The sequence below is a fragment of the Neophocaena asiaeorientalis genome, unplaced genomic scaffold (genome assembly GCF_003031525.2).
Source record: "Neophocaena asiaeorientalis asiaeorientalis breed wild unplaced genomic scaffold, Neophocaena_asiaeorientalis_V1.1 scaffold648, whole genome shotgun sequence".
NCBI classification, from domain to species: domain Eukaryota; kingdom Metazoa; phylum Chordata; class Mammalia; order Artiodactyla; family Phocoenidae; genus Neophocaena; species Neophocaena asiaeorientalis.
This window is the reverse complement of record NW_020172781.1, coordinates 5,282,011-5,300,571: the sequence shown is the minus strand read 5'-3', so window position 1 is coordinate 5,300,571 and position 18,561 is coordinate 5,282,011. Positions and strand designations below refer to the sequence as shown.

The 18,561-nt window shown below is 51.2% G+C and overlaps 2 protein-coding genes across 5 annotated transcripts in view; one reads left to right on the top strand and one right to left on the bottom strand.

Moving 5' to 3' along the window:
* Positions 1-218: 218 nt before the first annotated feature.
* On the top strand, positions 219-6,347 carry FICD (FIC domain protein adenylyltransferase). Of its 3 annotated transcripts, XR_003002773.1 has the most exons (5): positions 219-304; positions 782-874; positions 1,693-2,051; positions 2,832-4,438; positions 5,767-6,347. XR_003002773.1 is itself a non-coding variant. In XM_024741442.1 (4 exons), the coding sequence occupies exons 3-4, from the start codon at positions 1,751-1,753 to the stop codon at positions 3,905-3,907; spliced, it is 1,377 nt and encodes a 458-aa protein (XP_024597210.1). In that variant the 5' UTR covers positions 219-304; positions 782-874; positions 1,693-1,750; the 3' UTR covers positions 3,908-5,243. The 3 variants fall into 3 exon arrangements, 2 of the variants coding, with proteins under 2 accessions (XP_024597210.1, XP_024597211.1); XM_024741442.1 differs by lacking the exon at positions 5,767-6,347 and having other exon boundaries at positions 2,832-5,243; XM_024741443.1 differs by lacking the exons at positions 782-874; positions 5,767-6,347 and having other exon boundaries at positions 222-304; positions 2,832-5,243.
* A 212-nt stretch (positions 6,348-6,559) lies between these two features.
* SART3 (spliceosome associated factor 3, U4/U6 recycling protein) overlaps positions 6,560-18,561 on the bottom strand; it is a 33,896-nt gene continuing 21,894 nt past the window's right edge. Inside the window, exons 10-19 of one of the 2 annotated variants that reach the window (XM_024741441.1) lie at positions 17,884-17,961; positions 17,706-17,764; positions 16,644-16,753; positions 13,711-13,823; positions 12,715-12,791; positions 11,951-12,119; positions 9,826-10,286; positions 9,167-9,319; positions 8,148-8,338; positions 6,560-7,480 (exon numbers count right to left, since the gene is read on the bottom strand). In XM_024741441.1, the coding sequence (XP_024597209.1) occupies positions 7,318-7,480; positions 8,148-8,338; positions 9,167-9,319; positions 9,826-10,286; positions 11,951-12,119; positions 12,715-12,791; positions 13,711-13,823; positions 16,644-16,753; positions 17,706-17,764; positions 17,884-17,961 (1,574 nt within the window). In that variant the 3' untranslated portion in view covers positions 6,560-7,317. The remainder of the gene's footprint in view (positions 7,481-8,147; positions 8,339-9,166; positions 9,320-9,825; positions 10,287-11,950; positions 12,120-12,714; positions 12,792-13,710; positions 13,824-16,643; positions 16,754-17,705; positions 17,765-17,883; positions 17,962-18,561) is intronic. The other variant, XM_024741440.1, reaches the window with a different exon arrangement.

The window sequence follows — 18,561 nt, the reverse complement described above, 5'->3', positions numbered from 1 at the left end:
CGCCCCGCCTCTCCTATTGCTTATTGGTCCTTTCGGGCACGAGACCAATACAGGAGTCAGCCAATGGGAGTGGCCCACGGCGCGTCTTTCCCGGGAAAGCGGAGGCAGAGCGGGAACCCGGAAATGCGAGGCGCAGACAAATTGAGGAAGCCAATACGCTGCGAAGAGGATGGCGGGCCGGCCAATGGAGAGTCGCCGAGGGCGGGGCCACGGGCTGACGGCAAAGGTCTCCGGAGCCGGCGGCCTGTCGAGACTGCGAGTGCTGAGAAGGCGACAGCAGAGCAGGGCCGGGTAGTGGCGCGAGGTGAGGAGGGGGTGAACCGGGAAGGGGGCAGCGGGGCAGCGAGCCCTGGGTGGGGGATTCGGAAAGGGGCGGCTTCTCAGAATGACCTTAGTCCAGTGTCCTCGCCTTTTGGAGCCTGTTTCCCCCTTCCTAGCTAGGGAGGGCTGAGAGATTCGTGCCCCCAGAACGCACGTCCTTCTCGGAGAACTCCAGCCCCGGCGAGGAGCCCGCGCCGACCACCTGGACGAAGCAGTGACCCACACCCTCTTCCGTACCTCCCCATTAGAGCTCATACCACGCCTTTTCAGATGTTCTGTATCAACCAGCCAGGCTCCCCCAGAAACCTTATCAGTCAGTTCTGGGTCTTGGTCCAGTACCAGGAGCAGCTGGGATCGGGTGCTTGGGCCCTGGTTATGATAAAAGAGGTGAAGACCTGGGTACTCTGGACCCAGGTGCACTGGGAATTCGTTCCCGAATGCCGCTGTTTATTCCCTGCAGGTTGTCTGGGAATTGACTTGCTCTCTGTGTATCAGTTTCTCTCGTCTGTAAAGTGGAGCCTAGGGGCAGCTTTCCTCCGTGAGGTGGTGAGGGGTAAGTGAGATAAGGCGTTGCTAGCACTCAGCTCAATGCCCAGCACACCGTAGTTGCTTAATAAATGCCTATTGTTAGTATGATGGTGTTTGCAGACCCGATCCCTCCACTCCCACTGCCAGCCCCACGCACCTGCTCATTGTCACAGAAGGCAAGTGGTCACCCCCTCTGGCCCACAACCTGAGTTCCTCTTGAGATGCTCAGACTGCCCAAACTCTAGGCGGGATGTCCCCAGAGCGGGGAACAGAATTGTGGCTAATACCAGGGTGAGGGCAGGAAGAGCTGACTGCCCAGGTGGCAATAAATCAGGCCTTCAAACAGTTGTACTTACCAAAGAATGAGCCTCAGAACTACCTTAGCTGTTCTGGAGATGTGTGTTATGTGTCTAGGGCACCCAGTGTTTGGAGTCAGAGGCCACAGATTTATGCTTAAGTGGGGAGGCTTTTGAGCCATAACCCAAGGCCATTACTTGCTCACTGGGTGACTCTGGACAAGGGCCTTCACCTCTCTGAGCCGGTCTCCGCTGGAGAATGGGGCAGCCTCAGTTCCTGTTGAAGATTGCAGGAGGGTACGTGTGAGGTCCTTAGGGTTTAGCACAGGGTCTGGCACGCAGTAGGTGTTTAATAGCAGTTGGGTGGCAGCACTGTTTTTCAGTCACACCGCCCTGAAGGCGGCACCTTAATCCTTGCCTCACCCCCACCCCCTGGTCACAGTGAATTAAGAACCGTGGGGTCTCCAAGCCTCCCCTGAGGCCAGAAATGTGTCATCAAGGTATCGGTTCCCCTGCTTCACCTCCTACAACTCCTGGTTCCTTGCAGATCCTGCTCTCTCCCAGGCCACTGTGGACATGTGCAAGGGGCCCACCCCTGGGTCCAGATGACACTCATGTCGATGGCTTCAGTGATGGCGGTGACTGAACCGAAATGGGTCTCAGTCTGGGGCCGCTTCCTGTGGGTGATACTGCTGAGCATGGTGCTGGGCTCCCTGATGGCCCTGCTGCTGCCGCTGGGGGCCATGGAGGAGCAGTGTCTGGCTGTGCTCAAAGGCTTCTACCTGCTCAGGAGCAAGTTGGACAGGGCCCAGCCTGCTGTCACCAAGTGCACCAGCCCATCCACGGAGCTCAGTGTCACCTCCAGGGATGCAGCACCGCTGGTGGTCAAGACCAAGGCCTCTCCAGGTAAGACTGGCCATCTCGCCTCGATGCTCATTAATCCCATAGGTATTTAGAGGACCAGCTATGTCGTGTGTGCGGGGTACGGGGTCAGCCCTGAGCTCCTAGCCAGACAAGGTGATAGGTGGCTGAGATACATGTGGTGATACGGAAGCAGAGGGAGCCATAGGAGCACACAGGAAGGCTCCCTGGAGGAGGGGATGCCTGAGGAGAGACCCAGAGGAAAAAGGTTTGAGGGGAGAGTGTTCCAGGCAGAGACCACAAGGTAGGAGAGCCCTGGGCACTTGAGGAACTAAAAGAAGTCTAGGAGGTGTGGCTGGCACTGGGGGTGGGAGGGCCAGCAGAAAAGGGCCAGAGGTACCGCAGGGTCCAGTTGAAAACCAGGGCCTAAAGGGGCAGGGGTGGAGGCAGGGGGAAGAAGGGACCTGCAGTCACCAGAACGGCTGCGAGCTGGAGCAGAGGTAGGGGAGGGCCGCCTGACAGGAGCTGCGGCCGTAGGAAAACACAGCCACTCAACGACGGCAGGTCAGAGGAGGGGGCCGAGGAGCCCGGCTGCTGCCCCCACGGTAGAGAATGGCTCTGGGGCTGAGTGGACAGCGACCAGCACAGGGCCCCACTGGGCTGTAGGGAACAAAACTGTCTGCACATACAGATATGGGAAGGGCATGTACAACATGGCTGGATAGAGCCCCCTGAGGCCATGGAGGAGACCAGCTGTCAGGGGTGACACCGCCCCTGAACGTCCTCTGCCCCTCCCTGACCCACACCTCTTTGACTCTTTTCTAGCCAGCAAGTTAGAAGCCAAAGCAGCTTTGAACCAAGCCCTGGAAATGAAACGCCAGGGCAAGCGGGAGAAAGCCCACAAGCTCTTCCTGCACGCCCTCAACATGGACCCGGGCTTCGTGGACGCGCTCAATGAGTTCGGCATCTTCTCAGAAGAGGAGAGGGACATCATCCAGGCTGACTACCTGTACACCAGAGCACTGACCATCGCGCCCCACCACAAGAAGGCGCTGGTCAACCGCGACCGCACGCTGCCGCTGGTGGAGGAGATTGACCAGCGGTACTTCAGCATCATCGACAGCAAAGTGAAGAAGGTCATGTCCATCCCCAAGGGCAACTCGGCACTGCGCCGGGTCATGGAGGAGACGTACTACCACCACATCTACCACACAGTGGCCATCGAAGGCAACACTCTCACCCTCTCAGAGATCAGGCACATCCTGGAGACCCGCTATGCCGTGCCGGGGAAGAGCCTGGAGGAGCAGAATGAGGTCATCGGCATGCACGCGGCCATGAAGTACGTCAACACGACGCTGCTCTCCCGCATCGGCTCTGTCAGCATCAGCGACGTGCTGGAGATCCACCGGCGGGTGCTGGGGTACGTGGATCCCGTGGAAGCTGGCCGTTTTCGCACGACCCAGGTCCTGGTGGGCCACCACGTCCCGCCCCACCCTCAGGAGGTGGAGAAGCAGATGCAGGAGTTGATACAGTGGCTCAACTCGGAGGACGCCATGAACCTGCACCCGGTGGAGTTTGCGGCCCTGGCCCACTATAAACTCGTCTACATCCACCCCTTCATCGACGGCAACGGCAGGACCTCGCGCCTGCTCATGAACCTCATCCTCATGCAGGCGGGCTACCCGCCCATCACCATCCGCAAGGAGCAGAGGTCCGAGTACTACCACGTGCTGGAGGTGGCCAACGAAGGCGACGTGAGGCCGTTCATCCGCTTCATTGCCAAGTGCACGGAGACAACCCTGGACACCCTGCTCTTTGCCACCACAGAGTACCCTGTGGCACTGCCAGAGGCCAGACCCAACCACTCTAGGTTCAAGGAGACGCTGCCTGTGAAGCCCTAACGCTCTAAATCCTCCCTTGGTGGCAAAGGATGTCCCGGGGGGGAATAAATCCAAGAAACTCAGCGATTCTAGAAACCTAGTCATCTCCCAGAGTAAAAGGAGATGGGTAAGAAACTTAAAATTCTTTATCTCCAAATGCTTCTTTAAAGAAGAAAACTAAGTTATTAAGCCTTGTCCCTAAGATAACATAACTGAGCCCAGTTATTTATTTCCCTCAGAGCTGGTTAAATGTGTGCTGTCTGTGCTGGTGGCCCCGATCCTTGGTGTGGCCCCAGCAGGCTTTGGGGGCATCAGTGCTCCTTGTGTGACCAGAATACAGGTTCTGGAGCAGAATCTGCACTGAGGTGGGGGAGCTGTGGGGAGCTGTGGGATGAGGTCCGGAGCAGTAACCCCTTGCAGCCCTTTTTGGAACTGGCCGCGAGGGTCTGTGACTACCTGAGAGAAGTCCGCACGGCTGAGGAGAACCCGGTCGCAGCTGTGGGAAGTGACTGAAAGCTTCCTTCGTACAGGCATTGGCTCCCCTACCAAGAGGTTAGTGTTGTGACTAGTCCTTACCGGTAGAGCAAATTTCTGAGATACGAAATGAACGTTTACAGTATATCTAGTTAGATACCTCGCTTATTTCAAGGAAGGTTCTTTGAGCCATAGTTTGCAAACTCCGGTACCAGAGGCTGTTATTTTGCCACGTTGGCCGTTTCTCTAATTAAGAACAGGGGCGTGGCTATCCTGGGTGCTTTGTATTGATGTCTCTCACATTGCAGCAATTCAGACCAGATGTTTCAGTCTGGGTTTGTCACCTAACAATTAAATCCTGCTGCAAATCTGAAGACAGTCAGTCCCCAACAAGCATTTGTGAGGAGTCAGAGCGCCAGTTCACAGGAGCCGAGAAACACTTGACCACAGCCAGGATGCGTCCCTTTAATCCACTCACCTGCCCCACAGCCACTGTCCCCTCAGGGAAGCAGAGCAGATTGCCTTGGAGTGGCCTTATGTTCCTAGCAACTTGTTAGAAGGTAAAGTGTTACATGTAACTAAAGCCAAGTTTCCAAGTTGGCTGCTGCTGTTTAGTCTGAATTTCTGAAAGATTAGTAAAGTGAAATGATGCATGAAATGGCCCCAAGTAATAGTTATTCAAACCTTGATAAAAAGTATTTTTGTATTTGTATGCTGCCATAAGGTATTTCTTAAACCTTCACTCTTCTAATCGTCTTGCTCTTTATAAGCACACCAAGGAAGCCTGACAGAAGTGCTTGCTTTGTACCAGAGGGAGAATTTGCACTTCAGCTATGTGAAGGGTATTCTTTTAACAACAAATTACTAATAAAGTATTTTGTTACAGAAATGCCTGAAACTTTGCTACCTTATTCAAGAGATGTTCCCACACATCTATCCTAAGGGGGCAGGAGGGATTCTTTCAGAACTTTAGCCCTATTCCTTATATTGTTCTGGGAGAAAAACAGATCCAAGATGGTAATTATTTCAACAAGACACCGAGACAGAACTGGTTGGTTATGTTGACAGGGATGTATCGCTGATCTTGCACTAAGACACGAGTAGCTGAAATGGTTTTTCATGTATCTATTTACCATCAGTTTTTCCCCCCCAGGACTACATAAACCCACTCCTATGTTCCTGAAAATCTATTTCTAGAACAGTCAACACCCTGCACCTAAATCGGGTCCTGCTCGAGTCTGAAAGGTCCACCTCTGTAACAAGCCCCTGTGGACATCTGAGAGGGTGAGGTCAGAGGATTGGCAAGAGCGAGAGAACAAAACCGTTTACCACCACATGACCTGGATTGCTAAGGAAAGGTCCATGGCCCCTTGGTCCCCGACTGACCCACATCCTCTCACCCACAGAACGGGCCTCTTGCAGGGAAGTGGATGGCCGGCCAGCCCAGAGAACACAGATTCTTCTGACTGCTCACAGCCGCTGCTTGAATTCAGAAACACCTAACGTTCTGTGCAGAAGATAAAGACGAGGTAGAGAGAACCTATCAATCAACAACATGAAATTGGAGCTTTGCCTGGATGGTTGATAACGTTAAGGTATCACTGCTAATGTTTCTAGAAATGATAAAAACCAAGGCCTTTAAGTCCTTAGAGATACGTGCTACAGTATTATTAGGTGAATATCCCTCCAGAACACGGAATACATGAGGGGCAGGAGGTGGAGATGAAGACGGGCTATGAGCTGAGCAATGCTGAAGCTCGATGACAGACACACGGGGCTTAGTTTACTACTTACCTGGTTCAATTGTTAAGTTAAAAAATATAGGACAGCCTGGATGATGCATAAAACCTTTAGAAACAGATAAATGAGCTGATTTTCATGACATAGGAAAGAATTCCGATTTTTTCCCCCAGAGTGCCTTTTATAAAGTCAGTTTCCCTACTGAACTGCCAATGTCACTTTCAAAGCAATAAATACTGGATAAAAGATGTGGGTAAAAAAGCTTGAGAGCTGTTAAGCGCCAAACTGCTGTAAACTGAAGTTTAAAACCGAAGATATCACAGCAGAAACGGTTTAAATCAAAGTGCCAAGCGGATTTGACTTACAAAAGTTCTATTTACACACCCATTAGGTAAAGCAAGGTACACTCATTTCAAAATACATATTTGAATGCACATCTGAGTACCTTTCGACAAGAAGTTTTTAAGAGAACTTCAGTTTAATAAACAAAGCTAAATGGGGAGAATTTAAGTTTGCACTTGACAATGCTATTTAAACAAAACCAAAGGGCTGAAACTCAGTATTTAGACAAAGAACACAGTTCACTAGTCACTAGGCAAAGAAAAACGTCCATAGCAGATGGCGCACAGAATTCCTATACAAATGTCACAAGTATTTTGCTTTTAGGAAACAAAACAGTGGGTCGACGTGTCATTTACAAATATGTAATATAAAAACGCACAGCCCCCGTGAACAAAAGCCCATCAGATGTTTTATATGATGCCCCTTGCCCCCACCCCTTTACTAAAATAGGCCATTCTGGTGAATTACTAACACCTGCCATTTTGTCTTTTAAAAATTAAAAGAGCGACGGGCACCTGTGCTGTGCAGGGTGTAAGAGAAGTGTCTTATAAAAAGGGGACTGGGGGGGGGGGGGGGTGTCTCAAAACGGTGTGTTCGCATTTCACTTCTGTTTCTCTCTCTTTAAGACACATCTTAGGAAACTGCACCCTGCGCCCAACCTGTGGAGTGACCATTTTCATCCTCTCGCCCTCAATATGAGGGAGCACTTAAAGCCTCTTTTTTCCTTGGACACCCTTTTCCCGTCCTACCTAAACCAGAGCAAGCGTGTGGTCACAGGCGCTGCACTGGGTCCTGCACAGCCAGGGCACAGCTGGGCACCGGGCGTCTTCCCGGCCAGCATCAAGTAAGGCATTTCCCTTCTCGCACAGTCCCACTCACTTTCTCAGAAGCAACTTGGCAAAGTCGGCATTGGACATCTTGGGTACCTCGGTGGCCGCCGGCGGTGGGGCAGGGCCGTTTTCAGCCTGGGCTGCGGTGGCGCTTGGGCGTTGCAGGGCGCGGGGCAGCAGAGAGAGCTGGGTCCTCCCCTTCCCCCGCCTGGAAGAGCAAACAATGCACGGACCTTCTGAGGCGACAATTGATGAAAATAAGCCAGGACGGTCTTAGATCACCGCAAGGTAAAAGGTGAAAAACAAAAAACAAGAAGGGTAATAAGACAAGCCCTGTTCTCCCTGACTTCGGCTATTAGGTAAAAATCACTTTAACCAACTTTGCCTTTTCCACAATTTTGGCCAGGGCCACGTCTGTGTAATACCGTCACACATAGGGTGGATAAAAATGGCTGTAAACTTGCAGACCTCACCAAATAACCTCGCACCCTGTTGCCTCATCCCTGTCGGGTGAGAACAGAGCTTCTATCTGGATTACAGGTGGAGATATAGATTAGCACGGCAAGCACATGGCTGTCAGGTATGGAACCTACACATATGGATTCACCTGCCAAAGGGGACTTTAACGTAATCACCGTCTTAATAAAAATAAATAAATCAATCACCAGTAAACCGGCGAACACGAGAGAGGGTCCCACCTCCAGACTGGCCCTCAGCGTGGACTTGCTGCAGACACCCTGCCCTGGGAACGAGCGTGAGCGCCCCAGGGACGCCAGGCCCTAACCTCCCGTCTGAACTCACTGTGCTGAGGGGAAACTCGGTCACCGTGGTGCAGGCCAGGACGAAGTCTGCACCAACGAGCACACAACACTTACGCTCCGTAGATCTGCCGCGGCACCATGGCGACCCCCGGGGCTTTTCTTGCCTCTGGCTTCTCCGGAGCCTTCCTCTGAGGCGGGTTGCTGATAGCCACTTTGATGACGTTCTCTTTGATAGTCATGCCGTCCATCTTCAGGACAGCCTGAGATGCCTGGGATTCGTTTTCGTACTCCACATAGGCCAGGCCCTGAAAGTTTGCAAAAGCCCGGCCAGGTGAGTGCTGCAGGGCACAACCTCCTCCCTGAGGTCCACCGCCGGTTCAGGGCGGGCCCCCGACCCTTGGGTTCCCTCCCCGCCACCGCCATCCTTTGTCTATAGGTCTCACAGCCCTAGTCTCCCTCCCTATTTCTGCAACTGACTAACTTCAGATAACTTTTTAAGTTCAGTGCATCTTGTGCTTGCTCCAGCCAAAAAAAGAAAGAGAGAGAGGGACCAGCATAAATCTAGCAAATGGATGAGGGCTCCTGGACACAGGTGAGCCCTGATGTCCCTGTGCCTGGGGACGACCTTATTCATATTCTTCAACTCTCTCGATTAACCTGGATAAACGGGACGGGGGTTGAGAGGTCAACCAAACTCTTCTTAAACAACTACTCAAAACATCGTCAAGGATTTCACAAGAGATTGAGGGGATCGGAGAAGGGGAGGACGTGCTAAGGGGGAAGCCAGTGCAGGGACCTGGGGAGATGGTCAGAGGCCTAGTGAAAAGAGGGGTCTGGGCAGGAGGGAGGAGACTGCAGGGGGGGCACCTCACCCCAAGGCCCCGCAGCCTGGGAGCTGCACTGGAGCCGCTGCTAGTTCGTGGTCGTTTTTCTTCAAACACCCTTCTTTTAGGTACAGTGAGCCACATACAGGCTCATCTGACTCCAAATGGAAAGAGCCCAGCGCACCTATCCTGTTAACTTCTCGTCTGCTTCCTAGTAGACAGATCAGAACCCACTCTAGAACCAAGTAACCTCTGAACAAAGGCTCGCCCAGACTCCGGGAGGCGACTGCCGTCTGCTCAGACGCTGACCTTGGGTTTGCCGGCCCGGTTGGTGACCAGCCGGATGTCCTTCACAGTGCCGTGGACCTTGCAGATCTCTTCTAGTTCCTCTTTCGTGCAAGAGAATGGCAGGCCCGAGACGAACAGCTTGTGCTTCTCCAGGGCAGTGCTGTACCTGAACACCTACAGGGAGGAGTGGGGAGAGGAAATGATGACCCAAGGCCCAACCCAGCTCCCCCCAGTCCACAGGCCTGGCCCAGCCAGAGCCGGCTCCGGGTGCTGGGAACTGTTAACTCGCCCTGGGCAAGTCACTCAACTTCTCGAAGCTTCCACTTCCTCCTCTGTAAAATGGCAAGTGAAGCCACTTTTCCCAGAGCCTGGGTGACGACCCAGTGAGGTAACATACAAAACAACTGGCACAGTCCCGTCACTCCTAACCATCCAGCGGCAAGCGGCCATCACACAGTTCCTAACTGTACTGTCCTCTGTCAAGTAATGCCGGTTCGAAGTGACCCAGCCCCGAGTTGAGACCTCAGTGAACCAGAACAGAACTGACCCGGTTAACGCAGAAGTTTCGTTCTTAACAAATGTTCCACGTGTATTCTAAATATGAGTTGCTGCAGGAAAAGAGCGCTTACCCCGTCCTACCGCAACCCTACGTAAAGGCGTGCTTTATTCCACAAACCTACCTTGAAGTCTGGGTTTTTGCTCTTGTCCACACAGGGGGAGACAAACATTGGCCGCCCCTCAACGGTCTGCCGATCCAGCTCCAGGGCCCGCAGGGCCACCGCCTCCTCTTTAAACTCGACGTAGCAGTAGCCCCGGAAGTCGCCGCGGTTGCTGAAGATGGGGCGGACCTCGACCACATCCCCGCAGGCCTCGAAGAGCGGCCGGAGCGTGGCGGCAGGCTCCCGCAGGCCATAGGGCAGGTTGCTGACGAAGACGGTGACGCCGTCCTTGCTGCTGTCGTGCAGCACCCTGGGCACATCCCTCCTTCGGGCGGCCGCCCGCTGCTCCTTCTGCTCAGAGGGAGGCTCTGCGGCCGCAGGGGCGCTGCTCCCAGAGAGGCCCGGGTCGGCTTCTGGGCCCAGCTCAGCTTCCCCAGCGGGAGGAACGCTGTTCTCCACCCTCCTGCGCTTGGAAGGCTGCTCTACAATAGGTCGGGAGAAAAGCAGTGACTATTAGTTAACTAACCCCTTCCTGTCAGTGCAAGCGGAGCGGCTGGCAGGGAAAGGGGTCTTCCCCCTATACGACCCGCCCCCCACCACCCTCAGCCAGGTCTCTCTTGACCCGCCCGACTCATCCCACTCCCTTCCGGGCCCCAGTTACATTCGTGTGAGGGGATGAACTCAGGTGCAAGTGATAACTTAAGTCCTCATCGGCCACGCTTAATCATATGAGAGGTCAGTGGGTCTCCAAGTTGGGCTGGCAAATCCCAAGGACCCCCATCCTAGACAGCCCAGGGCAGCGAAGGGAGGATAGAGCCTGGGGACCGCGGGTAAACAAGCACCTCCGGTGACACTGAAGTATGTGCTCCCCGGGGCACCCCTGGAAGCAGTACAAAGTGGTGCTACAGTTCCTACCCACGTTCACGATTGTCTTCTGTCCTTCAACAGAACTTAACATTATACTCCAACCCACTCTTCCCACTGCCTCCAGGGGGACAATACTGAAACCCAACTGGTGAGGGTCCCCTGCTTCCAGACCTTCCCATCAGTTTCCCACTGCCTTCCCGATGGAGCCTGACCGTGGCACGCTGCATTCCAGGGCACCCTGACTGGGCCTGCTGGCCTGCCTGCTGCCCCAGCCTCACCCACCCCAGCACCCAGCCCTCTGCCATGCATCAGGGCCCAAAGGCAGACACTTGCTGCTCGGAGAAAATGCCAGGCTGTTTTGTGCCCTGTGCTCTGCTGACCCTGGCTGGCTGGCCCCTTCCCTTCTTTCTCACACTCCTCCCCCAGATGCCAAGGTGCAGCGTCACTTCCCCACAAAGTCTTTCCTGCAGGGCCCCTAGTGTTTTCCCTGGCCTCCACCATGATTCACACCTACATCTCCCCAAGTCCCTATTACACGTCACTGCGGCCACAGGTCCCGTTTGCCTTCCCCCGCTAAACCAGAAGCCCTAAAGCGCAGTGAGCTACCCACGATCATTTCTGAAGGCCCCAAAGAGACTCGGGGAGAAATTCTTGGTCAACTGAACAATGACTCCATTACTATTTCCCTCTGGTTGACAACTCTGAACTAGAAAAATGTTTAGTGTCCTTTAGTGTCTCTAGAGACAATTCTTTACCTTGCCTGGTTTTGCTGAAACAAATCTGACCCACACCTGCCCACGCCTGAAATGGCAGGGGTGACAGAAACACTGGCTGGAAAATCCTACCTGTCAAAACCTGATGGGGACAAGTAAGGCTGGTGTCACTGCAGGGCCCGGCTGCGGCGGCAGTGCAGGGCGCCAGGGCCTGAGGATAAGGCAGTGTCCATGCTCGGGGAGTGACGGGACAGGGTGGGGGTGTGGGAGCCCATGGAGGGAGAGGAGGCACCACTCAGGAAGAGGGCAGTGGTGTCAGCAACAGGGTAGGGAGCGAAGCCCAGGGAGTATGGGCAGGGGGTGTGTCTACACGGGGTGGCGCCTGGCACAGGGCCTTGGAATCAAGCTGGGGAAGACGGCACCCACGTAGAGGGGCAGGCAGGGACAGGGAGGGTGGTGGGCACCTTGCAAGCAACTTATTCTCAAATGCAAGAAGGTTCTCCGTGCTGCTCTGCGCCCTGTCTGGAGCTCCGGGATGTCCCAGGTGACGTCCGACCAGGCCTCACCTTCCTCATCGTCGCCCCACTCTTTTTCATCATCCTCATCAGCTTTGCTCTTGTCCGAGCCTCTGGTCTTCTTCTTCTTTTTCAACGCTTTCTTCTCGGCCCGGGCCCTCTTCCGTTGTTCAACCTTTTCTTCCTCTTGCTGGGCGAGGGCTGCTTCCTTCTCCGCAGCCTGGAGATTTGGGATAGGACGCGTCACTGTACGTGGCGATTACATGAAGTCTACTGGCTCGTGATGGAAGAGGTGGGAGCGCAGGGAGGATGGCCACCACCCGGGAGAAGGGAGGCGACCAGGAAGAGGACAAGGAGGAGGGCTGCTCCCAACCTCCCCAGCTGCGCCCCAGCCTCTTCAGGCTTCTTGGGAGCCGCATCTCAAGTCTACCGTATGTCTCACAACATCCCCATGAATGACTCACCAAAAGAAAGGAAAAAAAATCTATGAAACTGAGGCCCTGATTTATTTGGGGGTGTTCATGCTCCAATCGCTAGGCTAAGTATGTCAGGCTCCTCTTTTAGCTTCTTCGTCTATTCCAATAACCTTTAGGGCCAAAATTCCTGTTTTGGTTTGTATCTATCGTTGGGGCTAAAGTTTTAAGCCGATCTAAAAAGACAGGCTTAAATGTTGATTCAAACATTTCATAGTTAATACTCTGAGTAAAAGACATTTCTCAGGACGACCCCAAAAGTTCTGACAAGGAATATTCATACCAAACACAGTCAAAATAGTTTTCAGAGGTTCAAAGACTTGAAATAAAGAGCATCGTTACCTTAATTCTCTGCTCATTAACGCGAGCCAGTCGAGTTTCGGTTTTCTGAACGGCTATATCCCAATCTTCTAAAGTACCTTGAGAGGAAGAGAAGCAAACTTTCACTTCTTCAGATTTTGAAGGATATAATAATAATATAAAATTTTCTTACTGTCCCGCACCTCCAGAAGAAAGCTCTTCCATCAAACAGTAACAACTGGAGAATCGGCTCCCCATTTTAAGAAGATTTCATTTGTATAGGTTTCAAGTTTCAGAATTCAAATAGTCCTTCCAGGTGTGTTTAGAACATCCGTTCTCTTTTAGAAAAGAGACTTGAAAACCAGAATAGGTTCTATTATGGGCTCTCTGTGGCAAAGATTATGAAAACATTCTAACGCAAAAGGTACAAGACACCTGTACTAAGACCGAAAGATTTTAAGAGCTCCTCAAATGAGAAATGCTGGGGTGTTTTCTTACTGTTGTTGCTGTTTGGGTGTCTATCTCCAGTTCTGAGGGGTTCATACCCCGAAATCCAGACTAACGCCCATGGAAACTGAACACTGAGGCTCTGAAATTCACGAGAGGCACACGTGACCAGGAAGCGCATTTCGCCACATGCCTCTCGGCGCTGTGCTGGAGCACAGTCTCTCCTGATTCCCAGGGAACCCTTGGCAACGCCTGCAGGTGGTTCTGGTGGTCAGGACTGGGGGCAAGAAAAGCGCTACTGGTACCTAGTGGGTAGAGGGAGGCCAGGGATGCCGCACACAACAGCCCCCACCAAAGAGAGCCTTGAGAGGCCTGCGCTAGAGCATCGTCACGGGCCCCCTGGCACGTGGAGTCTGAGGAGGGCTACAGGACTCCCCCCTCTCACTGGCGAACACCGTGTGACGGTCGCATCAGAGAGGCCCCTTGAGGGGCTGAAGCCGTAAACACAGTCTGTCCTTAAGCCTACAGACCTGAAACCAAATGGCAAAAGGGACAGACCCCAAGCCAGAGGCAGCGCGCTGAGGTCCCCACCTTCTGTCCTCTCCATGGTGAGCAACACCTCACAGACGTGTTCTGGGTAGTCACTGGTGCACTGGACGGCCCGGTGCAGAGCCTTCCTGCAGTGCTGAGTGTCACCGTGGGCCCTAAGGCGGAAAACACACAGTTGGGGCCACCAGCACACAAAGCGGAAGGCGCAGAGGGAGGGCTGTCTTCACACAGCTAACATCACGGCATCAAAGCCCACGCTTCTGAGATGCCATGCTCTTTGTGCTACTGATACTTTTAATGCTTTCTCCTTTTCCCAGAGAGCCCCTCTAGTCAAAAATGAAGGCTTTCTTCTAAGCCACTCTTTCCCTTAGCAAGTCAGTGCTAGTGGAAAACGCACTGGGGACAGTGGTCCTCAGCCAGGCGTTCTGCCTTTATTGCATTCACATGCGCAACGCATGGGGCAATCCAAGAGTTGTGGGTGACTTGATAAAGTCCCTAGAGAAATTCTAGGACACGGTCCCACTCGAGGGGAGAGACACTGACAGAAGGGACTGTCAGATTTCACGCCTAGAGTCAGATCTTCCTACACTGACATGGAAATATATACTGCTCATCAGGACAGTATATCTAAAACAACATTCTGTTCATCCCAGCAGTTATGAGATACTATGTTCTCATTTCTGTTTTAAATTTTTTTATAAATATACATAAACATTGTAAATACATATTAGGACACTCAGAAAAAATTTAGAGCAGCAGTTCAGACCCCTGAGGGTCCCTAAGACCCTTTCAGGAGGTCTGCAGAGTCAAAACTACTTTCATAATAATACCGAAACATGTATTGGACTGTTCCCACTGTGTTGACATTTGCACTGAGAGTGCAAAAGCTACAGTGGCTCTTAGCACAAATCAAGACAGTGCGCACCTTGTTAATATTCTGTGTGACAAATGGGATGCACACATCAAAGCACCTCTTTGTACCCAAGTACAATGGTTGTAGCAAAGAAATAATGGGCTACTGTTTGAGTTGCAAGCTGGACTAGTTACTTTTTTTCATGGAACATCATTTTCACTTGAGAGAACAGCTGAGTGACAAAAACTATGGTGATTCAGACCTGGGTATTTGCTAGACATTTTCAAAAATTAACGAAGTGAGGCTATAAGTTCAAGGAAAACCACTTAAGAGTTTTTGTTGACGGTGATAAGACTGGAGCTTTCAAGTGAAAATTAGAGCTTTGGAAAATCTGTAGAGCTTTGGAAAATCTGTCACCATCAGTCTGACAGCTTCCTACTTGTAAGGCTTTTCTACAAAGATCAGTGCAGATATAACAAATGGGATAATGAAACGCATCAATATTTGGAAGAGCTGCAGGACTTAATGAGTCAGCATTTTCCACACACACACCGCATGTCACAGAATCATGCATAAAAGGTCTGCTCAGTGCAAAACAGACCAATGGATATTAATGCAACAGAGTGAAAAATTCATTGATATGGCTTCAGATTCCAGAATGCAAATGACTATGACTTGTTAATAAATTTTGCTGTAGTGTGAAAGAAGAATATCTCCAATTATCTGAAAAATACCCCCTTCTCTTTCCTAACCTCTTATTTCTGTGAGGCCAAATTTCCTTCATCTTCAATGAAAACGTCACAACAGAGGGGACGCAGAAGCAGACGTGAGAATCGAGCTGTCTGCTACTGAGCCAGACTAAAGATATTTACAAAAGTATAAAACCAGCCCACGTTCTCACTGCATTATTTTGGAGTTTAGAAAGCAGTCCTTTCTCATAAAAATGTTAAATGTAATGAATTTATTGTGAATTTTAAATGAATATTTTTTAATTTCTCGGTTTTATTTTCTAACATGGTAAAAACATTAATAAATATACCTCACATAAACAAAAGCTTTTGAGGGGGTCCTCAAATTTTAGGAGTGTAAAGGGGGTCCTGAGACCAAAACATTTGAGAACCGCTGATCTAGAGGAATATTCAAGAAGTTTTAACAGTGATCTTCTCTGGGGAAGGATTTTAAGACTTTCACTTTCTATCTCACATTTTTTTAAATGTTCAATTTTAACTTGAGCACATACTATTTTTTTTTTTTCTTTTTTTTTTTTTTGCGGTACACGAGCCTCTCACTGCTGTGGCCTCTCCCGCTGCGGAGCACAGGCTCCAGACGCGCAGGCTCAGCGGCCATGGCTCACGGGCCCAGCCGCTCCGCGGCATGTGGGATCTTCCCGTACCGGGGCACAAACCCGTGTCCCCTGCATCGGCAGGCGGACTCTCAACCACTGCGCCACCAGGGAAGCCCACATACTATTTTTTAAATCAGGGATAAAAACACAAAATGTTCAGAACAGAAAAAAGATGTATTTATAGACATGCAATGTCCAAGATATACTGAATTTAAAAGCTGGTCATATTCTTTATACCTTCTCCATGTTATAAACATTTAAAATAATTTTAGAGGTTTAGAAAATGTATACTATAACTGCATCATCATTTCTTAAAAATTTAAGCATAGGAAAGTCTCAAAGAACATACCCAAACCATTAACTAATGGTGGTTGTATGTGGGCCTGTCACTGCAAAAAAACCTGGGTTTTTTCCTCTCTGTTTTTTAGTATTTCCTACTTTTATAGACAAAGCAAATACAAAAAATAAACAGCTCCCCCGAAAGTCAAATAAAAACATTCATGTCCAAAAATCAAAACAAACCAAAATAAATTGAAAGTAATGAATTATACTCCAATAAAGATGTTAAAAAAAAAAAAAAAAGTAATGCATGGCTCTAAGAGCCCAGGCACAGAATATTATCTTTGGTTCTCTGTAGCCCTGCCCCATAAACCCCCGCCACCAAGGAGAGACAGGACGATAAAGAGAAGCAGTGTACTGCAAGCAGGCCCAGGCTGCATAGGCAGGGGGCATGCGGGTCACACCTGACAAGCACCGCCCCCAATCCCGGCCGGTTACCTTTCCAGGTTGTAATACTCAAGCCACATGTTGGCATACTTGGCGTTCCCTTTGGTCATGATGCTGTCCCAGAGCTCCCGGGCTTTCTGCATGTTACTGCACAGTCGAGCCTGCACGCATTAGCAGACTGAGTTAGGAGAGGACTCAGACCTTATGATGGTGACACTTGTTACAAAATACTTCAGACGCACATGGCTAAAAACCTCCCACCCCAAAACTCACTCCAAAACTATCAGCGCTACTTAACTCCCTGGACATTCATGGGCCACCCCCCACGATCACAGCCCAGCCCAAGCATGTCAGCCTTTTTGCAGCAACAAGCCTCAGGCTGCCTGCCCATGTTCACCTCGAGAACCACACCTGGGAGCCCACAGGCACTCACGACAGTACTGGCCAGGCGTTTTCTATTTTTAACAAGCTTAACTGTAAGTGTTTTATTTGAAGGGCAAGGCAGAGAAAGAAAGATGGATCGAGGAGCAGATGCCGGCTCTTAACTTCTGAGCCGCAGTTGCTGCACCGTTAACGTGGTCTCAACACAACCATCCCACCCACCAACTACCTGATACCTGACTCTCCCCCAGAGGACAAAACGTTAGAATTTTACAATCCTACGAGCTGATTATGGGCAGGGTTCACGTCTTACTCACCTTGGGGTCCTTGGTTCAGCAATAACATTATATCCTCTGATTATTTGTGAAACTGTCTGTCTTCCACACTAGCTTAAAGCCTTACTAGCACAGGGACAGGGTTTATCTCATCCCCCAGCACACAGTGAAAGGCCTGGCAAGCGGCTCACGCTGGGAACGTGCTCACCAATGGGGCACAGCGCGGGAAGGGAACACACAAGTGAGCGCCTGGCATTCAGACAGCTGCTGCACAACTTTGAGCTGGGAGCTAGGAGTCTCCCTAAGATAGAAACAAATGTGTGTCGAGCAAGGAAATAAACGTGAATCCTTACAGGGCCTAGACCGTCACCTGGGATCCTGACTCAGCTTCGGTCACACTATCGGACAAAGGTCCCTCAAAGGGGGATGAAACTGACAATGTGTCAGAAACATTTACCTCAATCCGAGCCCAGTTCTGCATGATCAGGCAGCTTGGATCTCCACTCTCACTGAAACCTTGAAGGACAGAAGTAGACGAAATCAGAAAGTAATTTGAGAGGCAAAGTGCCTCTGACTAAAAAGGTACACGGAGCAGAAGAGGCAGCACGAGCGGCCGCGGCGGGAGGCCCACTTACGCTCCTCCACCTCCTGCTTCAGGTACTCCAAGGCGCGGGCGAACGCAGACCGCAGCTCCTCCAGCTCTTTACTGGAGTCTGTGAGAAAGTGCAGAGAGGTTCGGCTCGAGGAAGCCACATGCCACGTCTGGTTTGTTCTTTTCAATCCTACACTGAAGCTCCCTGGCATCATGCTGGGGACACGGAAATAAAGCTGCCAGGCCCTGCCCTCATCATACAGTGGGGGAGGCAGATACAGGAAGACAGCACATCACAGACAGTACGAGGACACAGGTGGCAAGGGCGCCATGTGCGGGACCACAGCAGAGGGGGTCTCCCCGAGCCGGCAGAATGGCTAAAAGCCCCCTGCGTGAGGAAGCAAGCACCAATTAGGGGTGGGGGGCGTGTGGTTCTGGTTGCTTTTTTTTTTTTTTTCTTTTTTGAAGGAGGAGGAGAGAGGAAGGCAGGGGATGCCATGGACGTTCAATGATTTAAAAGGAACACAGCAGTCCCATGTAAAGAACTATTTAGGACACACAGAAGGGAGAGAAGGGAGAAATGAGACTAAAGAAGTTGGCAGGAGCCAGTGTAAACCATAAGGACCATTACTCTCTCCCTTTACAATAAACAGCATGATTCGTTACAAACTGAAATAGCTAAAATTTCTGAGGAAAAAAAAAGTTACCAGTATCACTTGCC